We start from the raw sequence: 11,927 nt of genomic DNA, 5'->3' as shown, positions 1-11,927 counted from the left end.
AGTTTTTTTTTTTTTTTTTTTCGTAATAGAGCACGCCAAGAACATGACAAGGTTGCAAAAGAAACACACTCAGTTCCGAGAAAAACGACTTGTTGCTTGCATTGGATCTGTATCGTACAATCTAATAGGTTAGGTGATTCCTGTAATTTTTAGTTTAAACAGGCTATGTGAGCAAATATGTCTTGCATGTGATTGGGCAAATCAGCATCTTTATAAAAAATAATTACGTGAATATAGATGCTCCTTTCTCACTCTAAACACCTGTCCTTTCATTTAGAGATGTAGTGATGGGAGAGGTTCTGTGTCAGTCTTTGACAACAGCGATTGCCACTACCTGTTTACACGGACCTAAAGCGCCATCTTCTGCTCAAAAAAGAGTATGCAATTCAGACTAGACCAAAGAGCCATTGAAGCAAATACCTTTGATAAATGGATAGAGTCATGTGCACGTACGATGCGCTGAAAAAAAAGGGAATTTTCATGATGAGACTTGACATGACATCTTTCCTTATGTAACTATGGTAGGATTAGATTTGCTGTCTTGTGTGCATTTACATTTATAATGTAGATTTCCTGACACTTTATAGCAGATATTTCTCAGCACTTATTTTTGAGACAGTTCATGTCTGAGGGTAGACACAAAAAAATATAATTTCACCATAACAGTAAGGTGGGTCTGTTGTGTGATAATCTAGATTATCACACAACAGACCCACCTTACTGTTATGGTGAAATTATATTTTTTTGTGTCGATCATTTTTCATAGCATCCCAACTTTTCACACTGCTTCTTCTTTCACACTTCTGTAGCCCTGGTCTGTAAGCACTGTTTCCAACTGTACCGGACTGCAGTTCACTCTTTTAATTCCTTCAACTTTTTTGGCACTTTTATCTGTTCTAATACTTGAACTTAGCTTGGTGCTTATATCACAGAAAGGTGCCTCATGGCTGCATGCTTGGTCTGTATTCTGCCTAACTTCAAAGTCCCTTTGGATAAAAGCGTTCACTTAATGATTAAATATCAATGTAAATGTGTTCATTACGCTATGTTCTGTGTTCTCACTTGACCCTTGTATAAAATGTTTGAAATGGACTTGTATGGGGGGTCAGGCGGTCTTTATGGGGGACACACTTGCTGTTTAAAACCACATGTCTTGGTAAGATGAGACTAAAAGTCAAACATAAGAATAACCATTTAAAATGTATGATTTCTTTATTAATCTTGATTGAGTATTGACTAACACTGTCCAATCACACAAGTAAGTGGCATTGACCAAGCAACTGAACTCCCAATGCACATCAACAAACACTGCATTAATAAAGCAGCAATAAAACACTACAAACACAATTAATTAGTGTTGTTGCAATGATTTTTATTGTAGATATGTGAATCTATTCAGTGGTTGGACCATGCATATTTTCTGGACCTACGAACCGATGGATGGCACTGTTCTACTTTTTTTTTTAGAAGGCTTTGACATCTTAGTTAGCAGCCAGGGTCTGGTCCACCCAAGCGCGCAGTTCAGTAACGCGAGCGTACACAGCGGGTGTGGAGGTGGAGCATCTGCTGCTTCCCCAGGAAACAATACCGACCAGAGTCCAAACGTTGTTCTTCTGGCACACCAGAGGACCACCAGAATCACCCTAAACAGTGAGTGAGAGAGAGAGAGAGAGAGAGAGAGAGAGAAAGAGAGAGCAGGTCATTTCAAAAGCAGATGCCAGATGAGTGGCTGTGTAAAGATTGGTGTGAAAAACTCTACGTGCTCTATTACTGTTGGAATATTACACATCAATCAGTAATGGACTAAGATAAATTGCATCCTTTTTGAAATTTTGATTTAACTGCATTTTACAAAAGGCAAGGTGTCATTTATTCATTACTTATGTTATTGTTTCAGTTATAGATTCAGATTCAGTTCCAGATTCAGTATTAGTTTGTAGAGTACGTAGAAGTGAGGGAACTGCTTAAGATGGATAAATGACAGGTCGGCCTCACCATGCAAGAGGAGGCACCATCAGCTCCAGCACAGATCATCACATCGGAGATGTTGCTTCCCCAGTATGTCTTACACTGATCATTGGACAGAAGGGGCAGGGCAGCCTGCTGCAGCTGGTTGGGGGTGTACCAGTCTTGAGAAGAGGAAAAAACAAAAAGAGAAAATGAAGTAAGAAAACGTATAAGGGTGGGGTGGGGGGGGGGCTGCCTGATTTTGCATGAATCAGACAAACCAAGGGAACAAAACCATCGTGGTTCACTTCTCGCAAATTTAGAGAGTATGCTTTCTTACTCAGGGGCTCAAATACAAATTCCTGCTAAACCACTGGTGATGAGGTGATAAATGAAAAGTGATGTGTCATTTACAGAAAAATAAGGTTGCTCTTACTGAATCACCTCATTCAACGAACAGCATTATTCAGTAATATACAGCACTACGGTCTCCTACAGAATATCCCATAGAGAAAACATAGTTGATCTGTATTCAAACATTGCAGTTATGGCTGTAGCCTGTCTGAGCTGTAGGTCAGATTAAAGACAGTATAAACAGTAATGAAGAGAGAGGGGGTTTATTTTACCACTGTAACGGAGCAGACCCCAGCCAGAGGTCACACAGGTCATGCCTGGTGCGAAGTTATCAGAAGACTCTGCCAGGCAGACGGGAGACACATGGGAGTTCAGAGAAGCGGGGGAAGCCAGTTTGATCAGAGCGATGTCATTGTTGATGGTGTTGGGGTTCCACTGGGGGTGAGTGAACACCTGTGTAGAAAGATGTTGGGGGGGTGGACTGGTCACTTTTCTGTCCATTACATGTTCCAACTTTTGACCAAAATGAAGACAACAAACTTCTCTGATCTTGATAAAACTCTCAGTTGATTTGAACATATTTGGAATATACTTATGTGTTTCTAAAGACTTCTGAAGAAGAGAGGCTAATGGTGTGTGTGTGTGTTTAAGGTAAGAAAGAATTCTGACAAATGGTGTGTGTTTTTAAGGTAAGTAAGAACTGTGAAAATGCAAATGGTGTGTGTTTTTAGGGAAAGTAAGAATTCCGAAAAGGCAAATGGTGTGTGTGTGTTTTAAAGTAAGTAAGAATTGTGAAAAAGACAAATGGTATGTGTTTTTAAGGTAAGTAAGAATTGTGACAAGGGAAAGACTGACCTTCCCCACTCTCATGGTCTGAATATTCTCCTGTGTGGCACTGCTTCCTTTGTTATGTTCACCAAGGATCACACGGTGGCTGGTGCTGTTGGCACACACATACACACACACACACACACACACACACACACACACACACACATACAGTTCTTACTGTGGCAGAATAATTAAACCAGTAAAAGAGCAAACTGGAACCTAAAGAACAAATTGGAGCGAGAAAATGCATCCAATTGCACAAGTAACATTCCTTTATTTATTTAACTTGTGCTGTTAATTCGATGAACAGACTGCATGGGAGAGTCTTTTTTCAGGCCCCTTAAGAGTTGTTGTAGAGTAGATTTCCATGTACATTTTGCAGGTTGAATGTGTGCCTTGTTTCAGTGCACTACATCTATCGATACAGAGATCTCTCATCTAGAGCTGCAAACTTTGAGTGAGTTGTTGACAGGTCTGTCCAAACTGATAAAATGAGCAAAGACTCACCTCACATCACAGTGGGCAGCAGTCACAACCCAGTTCTCACTGATCAGAGAGCCACCGCAGAAGTGGAAACCAGTGTAGTCCTGAGAATAAGAACATTTCATAAACATATGATCTATCAATCCTGTTATCTGAGTGGATAAATTCCAGATGTAATCCGTCAGTTGACATTAACAATGAATTCACAGACTGACCAGGTAAGTAATAAATGAATTAAAAGGTCAGCTGATGTGTGACTGACGATTACCTGCAGGGACACCTGCCAGGGCCAGGAGTGGGGAACTGCCTCCTCACCATTGACAATGCGGGCATAGCCAGTCACCACAGGGGGGATGGCAGGGGTGCCACAGCCTTGGGAAAGAGATAGAAGAATATTAACAATGGTAATGCGTTATAAAGCGCTAGTACACAATTACATTGTTGTTGTTGTTTTAATCTAATTTTTGTTTCTCTCTCATTACTAAGTGAATAAAATAATTTTTAAAAAATGATCGTCCTTGATGGGGTAGGGCGAAGAGACACTAAATACTGAATGAAATCCATAGTGACAGTAACCATATATTACTACGCTGTAGAAATTGGAAATTCTTTTCTGACCATTCACTAAGTTTAACTAGCACATATATCCATGCATTATATAAAAATAATATTACAGATGAACAAATATGAATGTATTATATCAAAATATTGTTTAAAAAAATCTCCAGATCTGATTTTCGCCAGCTTGAAACACTCTACTCACCATAGGCTGCGCTGATGACAGCAAAGCAAGACACGAGCCACAGGAAAGCCATTGTGATTGACACAGCGACGGGTCGCGAGCTTATTTAACACCAAACCCTGGCATGATGTTCACCAATGGGTGTCTGGTGAGAGGAGCAACCCTGAATTGTGAGTGAAATATTAACTCTTGGATTCAGCATCAGCTGGATATCACCTGTAGCCTTTCCCACGCTGTTCAGGTCCCTATATCGTTCGTAAGTACCGTATCTTCTGACCTTCACAATGTTCTCAAATGTTCCCCAAAAATACAAGGGCCTGACCCTTTACCCAATCCGGCAGCCTTCATAGGTAGCCTATTAAAAACGTAAAAGCCTAGCATCGTTCAAGCTGATTTCATTATATCGCGGGTTGTGCTAAATTTCTAAATTACTAAATTTCTATTCCCCTGCTCCTTCAGTTTGAGGGTCCTTCGTTTCAGTCTCTTCAGACATTTATGGCCATGTCTTTATGTAGGCTAATCATGCTGCAGTTCATAAGCACATTCCGCAATTTCTATGCTGTCTTCCACGTTTGTTTTTATTTTTATGCTTTGGAAGTCTGGTGTGTATTCCCCCCCCCCCCCCCGCAATTCTGACATATTTCTCGGAATTCCGAGTTTATTTCTCAGAATTCTGACTTTATTTCTCGCAATTCTGACTTTTTTCTCACAATTTTGACTTTCTTTCTTGCAATTTCAACTTTATTTCTCGCAATTCTGACTTAATTTCTCGTAATTCTGAGATCTTTTCTATCAACCGACAAGTAGTTTCAGCCATCACTTCTGCTCCTCTATAATGGTTCAATGCAACGGACGTACAGTAGCAGATAGGAGCGAATGCTACAATGGCTGCATCTGCTTTGTCCAGGTATTTTGAGATTTATCCATATGTATAAAAGTAAAACTGACTGATTCTCACACACCTGCTTTACAACCTGTCTAGTTTCAGATGGGATAACCCATAAGTAGTGTATGAAAACTACTGCTCACTTATCACAGTCTCCATCAAACGTTATATTCTCATATTGCTCTTTTTGTTCATTGTACAAAAGTATGAGTAAATGCACTACACTCTGGAGACTGTGGTAGGTGGGAAGTATATGTATAGTTGTCGCAGCCTGCACCTCCTTTTGGATTTTTGTTTTGAAATGTCTTGTGCCCCTGTTCCGTGTGTCTCCGCCCCTGACCTGATTCTGTTTATTCTATTTATTAACCTCGTTTTACCCTTGTTAATTTGTACCAATCATGTTTCCCCAGTTTAGTTCTCCTTTTGTACTTAAGCCCTTGTGTTTGACTTGTCCCTTGTCTATCGTTGTTTGTTTTCATTTGAAGGCACTGTTTGGCTGCACCGTTTATATCCAGTTTTGGTTCCTGTTTGCACCTGTTTGTTTGTCTACATTTTGTAAGTAAAGTCCTCCTTTTTTGTTACCACCATCACTGTGTCTTGCGTTTGGGTTCAGCTCCACTGCACGCCTGACAATAGTATAGTACAGTATAGTGTATACATGCATGCATACACACACACACACACACACACACACACATATATATATATATATAACACATTTTTTAAATATAAATTTCATATGTGTTTAATGTTGTGTGTGTATATATATTTGGATGACTGTAGCAGAAAACCAAATAGACCAGTTAGATCTCATGGTCTGTTACATAATTGGCCCTAAAATGTTCTGTCTTTTGAATAAATTAGCCAACCAGAGCTGGGCAGCCTTTTCTGTCTCTACGTTCCTTTCCAAAAGCATTTGTCTTCCTCTAGCCTACTCTACATGTTCGTTTAATGTGTTCACTGTGGTATTTTTCCCTGCAATTCAGTGAAAATGAACTTTTAAAGGTTATATTTATTCAACCAGCCTTTCAATCATCAGCCGCATGCTTGAGTCCTCATCTGTAATCTCATACTTCTTATAGATTAGGAGGATCTACTTGGCACTTAGAAATTTCAAGTGCGAGATTGTAGCGAAGTTCCATATTCTAACTCCTGTAATATTCTACCTTCGTTCTCCGCTTTCCCCTTTTTGAATGTATTGAGTTGAAGTCAGGGGCTCATGATGTGCCCCTGACCTTAAACAGTCTCCAGTTTCAAATAAATAAACAAAGGCTCAGTGTGCCGTTTGGGTGCTTATATCACAGTTATGTCTGAATTGTGAGTGGACTAAAACTCTCCTCATTCTAAAAAAGGATATTGAATTTCACCTCAGCAGGAGCTGGAGTATGCATTTGAATCAGATAGTCAAGGCAACAAACAAAAATGTTTAGTTTTAGAATAGTGTGGGGGAAAAAAAAAAAAGACTTTTGGCCCCTATACCTTTGGATGTAAAGAGCTATTGAAGCAATGGCATTGATGAATGGGTAGATTTTTGTGCACTTTTGATGTGCTGAAAAAAGGGAATTTTCATGATATGTCTTGATATGACCTCCGTTAGCACTGTATCAACCTGTAACCTGACTATAGTTCACTCTTAATTCCTTCAACTTTTTTTGTGCTTGTATTTGTTCTAATACTGAACTTAGCTTGATACTTGTATCACAGACAGGTGCTTAATGGCTACATGCGTGGTCTGTATTCTGCCTCACTTCAAAGTCCCTTTGGATAAAAGCGTTCACTTAATGATTAAATATCAATGTACATGTGTTCATTACGCTATGCTCTGTGTTCTCACTTGACCCTTGTATCAAAGAAATGCTTGACATGGACTCATAAGGGGGTGGGGAGGCACATCATGAAACACTGTGTTAATAAAACAGCAACAAAACACTACAAACACAACTAACTAGTGTTGTTTCATTGATTTTTATTGTAGTAATGTGAATGTGTTTGATGGCTTGATTATGCATATTTTCTGGACCTAATGGGCAATGGATGGCGCTGTTCTGCTTTTTTTTTTTTTTTGGCAGGCTTTGACATCTTAGTTAGCAGCCAGGGTCTGGTCCACCCAAGCGCGCAGTTCAGTAACGCGAGCGTACACACCGGGTGTGGAGGTGGAGCATCTGCTGCTTCCCCAGGAAACAATACCGACCAGAGTCCAAACGTTGTTCTTCTGGCACACCAGAGGACCACCAGAATCACCCTAAACAGTGAGTGAGAGAGAGAGAGAGAGAGAAAGAGAGAGTAGGTCATTTCAAAAGCAAATGCCAGATGAGTGGCTGTGTAAAGATTGGTGTGAAAAACTCTACATGCTCTATTACTGTTGGAATATTACACATCAATCAGTAATGGACTAAGATAAATTGCATCCTTTTTGAAATTTCGATTTAACTGCATTTTACAAAAGGCAAGGTGTCATTTATTCATTACTTATGTTATTGTTTCAGTTATAGATTCAGATTCAGTTCCAGATTCAGTATTAGTTTGTAGAGTACGTAGAAGTGAGGGAACTGCTTAAGATGGATAAATGACAGGTCGGCCTCACCATGCAAGAGGAGGCACCAGCAGCTCCAGCACAGATCATCACATCGGAGATGTTGCTTCCCCAGTATGTCTTACACTGATCATTGGACAGAAGGGGCAGGGCAGCCTGCTGCAGCTGGTTGGGGGTGAACCAGTCTAAAAAAAAAGAGAGAATGAAGTGAGGAAACGGATAAGGGTGGGGTGGGGGGGCTGCCTGATTTTACATGAATCAGACAAACCAAGGGAACAAAACCATCGTGGTCAGCTTCTCGCAAATTTAGAGAGTATGCTTTCTTACTCAGGGGCTCAAATACAAATTCCTGCTTAAGCTACTGGTGATGATGTGATAAATGAAAAGTGATGTGTCATTTACAGAAAAATAAGGTTGCTCTTACTGAATGACATCATTCAACGAACGCCATTATTCAGTAATATACAGCACAGATTGAGCATCCCTAATCCGAATTCTGAAACGCTCTAAAATCTGAGTCTTTCTGAGCGCCAACATGATGCCACAAGTGGAAAATTCTACACCTCACTTGCCCATATGGGGCTGTGAAGCTCTGTTGGCACAAAGATATCTCAATTTGTTCATATTCAAATGGTTGGTGCTGGATTGGATCAGCGGGTGGGACGGAAGTGATGCTCTGCTCCGTGTGATGAAAGCGTTCGCATGCCTCTGATTGGCTAACCCTAACCCTAACCTTAACCATTTCGAATACCGAGCATCACCAGTTGCCTGACAACGAAACAAGCAATCGCAGCAGGAGCTGCCTCTGGCTGATCCAATCTAGCAAGAACCTATTCCAGTGTACTCGAATATCCGAAAAAATCCAAAATCCGAAACACCTCTGGTCCCAGGCATTTTGGATAAGGGATACTCAACCTGTGCTGTGGTCTACTACAGAATATCCCATAGACAAAACACAGCTGATCGGTATTCAGACAGCGCAGTTATGGCTGTAGCCTGTCTCAGCTGTAGGTCAGATTAAAGACAGTATAAACAGTAATGAAGAGAGAGGGGGTTTATTTTACCACTGTAACGGAGCAGACCCCAGCCAGAGGTCACACAGGTCATGCCTGGTGCGAAGTTATCAGAAGACTCTGCCAGGCAGACGGGAGACACATGGGAGTTCAGAGAAGCGGGGGAAGCCAGTTTGATCAGAGCGATGTCATTGTTGATGGTGTTGGAGTTCCACTGGGGGTGAGTGAACACCTGTATAGAATGATTTTGGGGGGTGGACTGGTCACTTTTCTGTCCATTACATGTTCCAACTTTTGACCAAAATGAAGACAACAAACTTCTCTAATCTTAATAAAACTCTCAGTTGATTTGAACATATTTGGAATATACTTATGTGTTTCTAAAGACTTCTGAAGAACAGAGGCTAATGGTGTGTGTCTGTTTAAAGTAAGTAAGAATTCTGAAAAGACAAGGTGTATGTGTTTTTAAGGAAAGTAAGAACTGATGGTGTGTGTTTTTAAGGTAAGTAAGAATTGTGACAAGGGAAAGACTGACCTTCCCCACTCTCATGGTCTGAATATTCTCCTGTGTGGCACTGCTTCCTTTGTTATGTTCACCAAGGATCACACGGTGGCTGGTGCTGTTGGCACACGCATACACACACACACACACACACACACACACACATACAGTTCTTACTGTGGCAGAATAATTAAACCAGTAAAAGAGCAAACTGGAACCAGAGCGACAAAATGCATCAAATGTGCAAGTAACATTCCGGTATTTATTTTACTTGTGCTGTTAATTCGATGAACAGACTGCATGGGAGAGTCTTTTTTTCAGGCCCCTTAAGAGTTGTTGTAGAGTAGATTTCCATGTACATTTTGCAGGTTGAATGTGTGCCTTGTTTCAGTGCACTACATCTATCGATACAGAGATCTCTAATCTAGAGCTGCAAACTTTGAGTGAGTTGTTGACAGGTCTGTCCAAACTGATAAAATGAGCAAAGACTCACCTCACATCGCAGTGGGCAGCAGTCACAACCCAGTTCTCACTGATCAGAGAGCCACCGCAGAAGTGGAAACCAGTGTAGTCCTGAGAATAAGAACATTTCATAAACATATGATCTATCAATCCTGTTATCTGAGTGGATAAATTCCAGATGTAATCCGTCAGTTGACATTAACAATGAATTCACAGACTGACCAGGTAAGTAATAAATGAATTAAAAGGTCAGCTGATGTGTGACTGACGATTACCTGCAGGGACACCTGCCAGGGCCAGGAGTGGGGAACTGCCTCCTCACCGTTGACAATGCGGGCATAGCCAGTCACCACAGGGGGGATGGCAGGGGTGCCACAGCCTTCAGAAAGAGATAGAAGAATATCAGTGATGGTAATGTGTTATAAAGCGCTAGTACACAATTACATTGTTGATGTTGTTGTTTTAATCTAATTTGTGTTTCTCTCTCATTACTAAGTGAATAAAATAATTTTTAAAAAATGATCGCCTTTGATGGGGTAGGGTGATGAGTCAAAACATTAAATACTGAATGAACTCCTATACATCACTGACTCCATAGTGACAGTAACCATATATCACTATGCTGTAGAAATTGGAAATTCTTTTCTGACCCTTCACCAAGTTTAACTAGCACATATATCCATGTGTTAATAAAATAAAAAATAATATTAGGGATGAACCTATATGAATGTATTTAGGATGGGCCACACTGAGGTAAAAACATTCTGAGATTTCGAGAATAAGATCATAATATTACGAAGATAAAGTCATAATTGAGAAAAAAAAGTCATACTACGAGAATACGGTCGTAATTTAATGAGAATAAAGTCATATTTTTTTTTTAAAAAGCCATAATATTACGATAACACAGTCGTAATTTTGCGAGGGAAAAAAACCCATAATAGTTGTAGTAGTAGTAGTAGCAGCAGCCATAGTATGCTGTCCATTGATTTGATGATGACTGCCCTATAGAATCATGATTCATGTAGTAAACCACGCCAACCAGATCTGCACTTGGTGGCAGTTTCCCATGAGGTATAGTCAATGTTATGGAGTTTCATGTTGCGTTTTGCTACACCTTTGTATCTCAGTCGAGGTAGTCCAATTCTATGCGTGCCGGATGACAGCTGCGAGTAAAGGAGCTGACTTGGCAGACGGTCTGAAGGCATTTGTTGTAGGCAGCCTATCCATCTCAGACTTTGTTGGCTTAGTATCATTTACATGCTAGGGAAACCAGCTTTCTCAAGGACGTCAACATTTGGCATTCTGTCTTTCCCCGTTATTCTCATGATCTGGCAAAGATGTCTCATCATAAAGACATGTTGCTTCTTCCCCTGTCTCTAGGTCCAGTCCTCAAAACCATATAGCAGTTGACAAGACTACAGCACGATACACTTTGCACTTTGCAAGTACCGATAGGTGATGATTGTCCCACAGCCTCTCTCTTGGTTGTCCGAATGCACTACTGGCCATTGACGTCCGTATCTCCAGTCTAGTTTTCCATAATTGCTGATGGTGCTACCAAGATACATGAATTTGCTGGCATGGACAAGGTCCTGGTTATCTGTCTGGATACTGATGATATCTGTATCTATCGGACCCAGTAGGCTACTGGTTGGTATAAGGCCGCTGTCTTTTTTGATGTTTATAAAAACAGCAAAATTTCGAGGAAAACACACATCATTTTAGTGAAATTATACTACCAGCAACCAACAAAACGGCCAAGAGAGCAGTAAATGGCAGCGTGAACTTGCTTCTTGTAATCGCTGTATGTCTCAGGCGTCGTGCTGTGCCACACACATCAGTCAACAGGCGACTTAATCATCTTATCATTAAACATTTGATAAATGCGGTTTTGCTTGTTGAACAAACATAGGTTTACAGTTTTGTCATTCCCGTAATATTATGACTTTTTCTCGTGAAATTACGTCTTTATCTTCGTAATATTACGACATCGTTCTCGAAATCTCATGTTTTTTCCCTCAGTGTTGCCCTGGTACTCCATAATAGGTATAATATCAAAGTATTGTTTTAAAAAATATCACCAGATCTGATTTTCGCGAGCTTGAAACACTCTACTCACCATAGGCTGCACTGATGACAGCAAAGCAAGACACGAGCCACAGGAAAGCCAT

General features: G+C 40.5%; 2 protein-coding genes across 2 annotated transcripts; both read right to left on the bottom strand.

Annotated features, from left to right (window-relative positions):
- Positions 1 to 1,351: 1,351 nt before the first annotated feature.
- On the bottom strand, positions 1,352 to 4,430 carry LOC115804281 (chymotrypsin B-like). Its single transcript, XM_030764625.1, has 7 exons — positions 4,379 to 4,430; positions 3,884 to 3,987; positions 3,640 to 3,719; positions 3,157 to 3,241; positions 2,574 to 2,754; positions 1,996 to 2,129; positions 1,352 to 1,643 (listed from the first exon to the last, which is right to left on the bottom strand). The coding sequence occupies exons 1-7, from the start codon at positions 4,428 to 4,430 to the stop codon at positions 1,482 to 1,484; spliced, it is 798 nt and encodes a 265-aa protein (XP_030620485.1). The 3' UTR covers positions 1,352 to 1,481.
- Positions 4,431 to 7,323: 2,893 nt separating this feature from the next.
- On the bottom strand, positions 7,324 to 11,927 carry LOC115804309 (chymotrypsin B-like). The gene is made up of 7 exons (XM_030764678.1): positions 11,876 to 11,927; positions 10,029 to 10,132; positions 9,785 to 9,864; positions 9,325 to 9,409; positions 8,841 to 9,021; positions 7,828 to 7,961; positions 7,324 to 7,485 (listed from the first exon to the last, which is right to left on the bottom strand). Exons 1-7 carry the CDS (start codon positions 11,925 to 11,927, stop codon positions 7,324 to 7,326), a joined length of 798 nt encoding a protein of 265 aa, XP_030620538.1.

This window comes from Chanos chanos, chromosome 2 (genome assembly GCF_902362185.1).
Source record: "Chanos chanos chromosome 2, fChaCha1.1, whole genome shotgun sequence".
NCBI lineage: Eukaryota > Metazoa > Chordata > Actinopteri > Gonorynchiformes > Chanidae > Chanos > Chanos chanos.
This window is presented reverse-complemented; position numbering and strand designations above follow the sequence as displayed.

Excerpts from the sequence above, each read along its gene's own strand:
- LOC115804281 (XM_030764625.1), bottom strand. The coding sequence starts at position 4,430 with ATGGCTTTCCTGTGGCTCGTGTCTTGCTTTGCTGTCATCAGCGCAGCC. Across the intron at positions 2,130-2,573 it reads GGGTCTGCTCCGTTACAGTG|ACTGGTACACCCCCAACCAG; the intron begins GTAAAATAAACC and ends CCTCTTCTCAAG. Across the intron at positions 1,644-1,995 it reads ATGGTGCCTCCTCTTGCATG|GGTGATTCTGGTGGTCCTCT; the intron begins GTGAGGCCGACC and ends CTCACTGTTTAG.
- LOC115804309 (XM_030764678.1), bottom strand. The coding sequence starts at position 11,927 with ATGGCTTTCCTGTGGCTCGTGTCTTGCTTTGCTGTCATCAGTGCAGCC. Across the intron at positions 9,865-10,028 it reads CCTGGCAGGTGTCCCTGCAG|GACTACACTGGTTTCCACTT; the intron begins GTAATCGTCAGT and ends TCTTATTCTCAG. Across the intron at positions 9,410-9,784 it reads GCTGCCCACTGCGATGTGAG|CACCAGCCACCGTGTGATCC; the intron begins GTGAGTCTTTGC and ends GTGTGCCAACAG.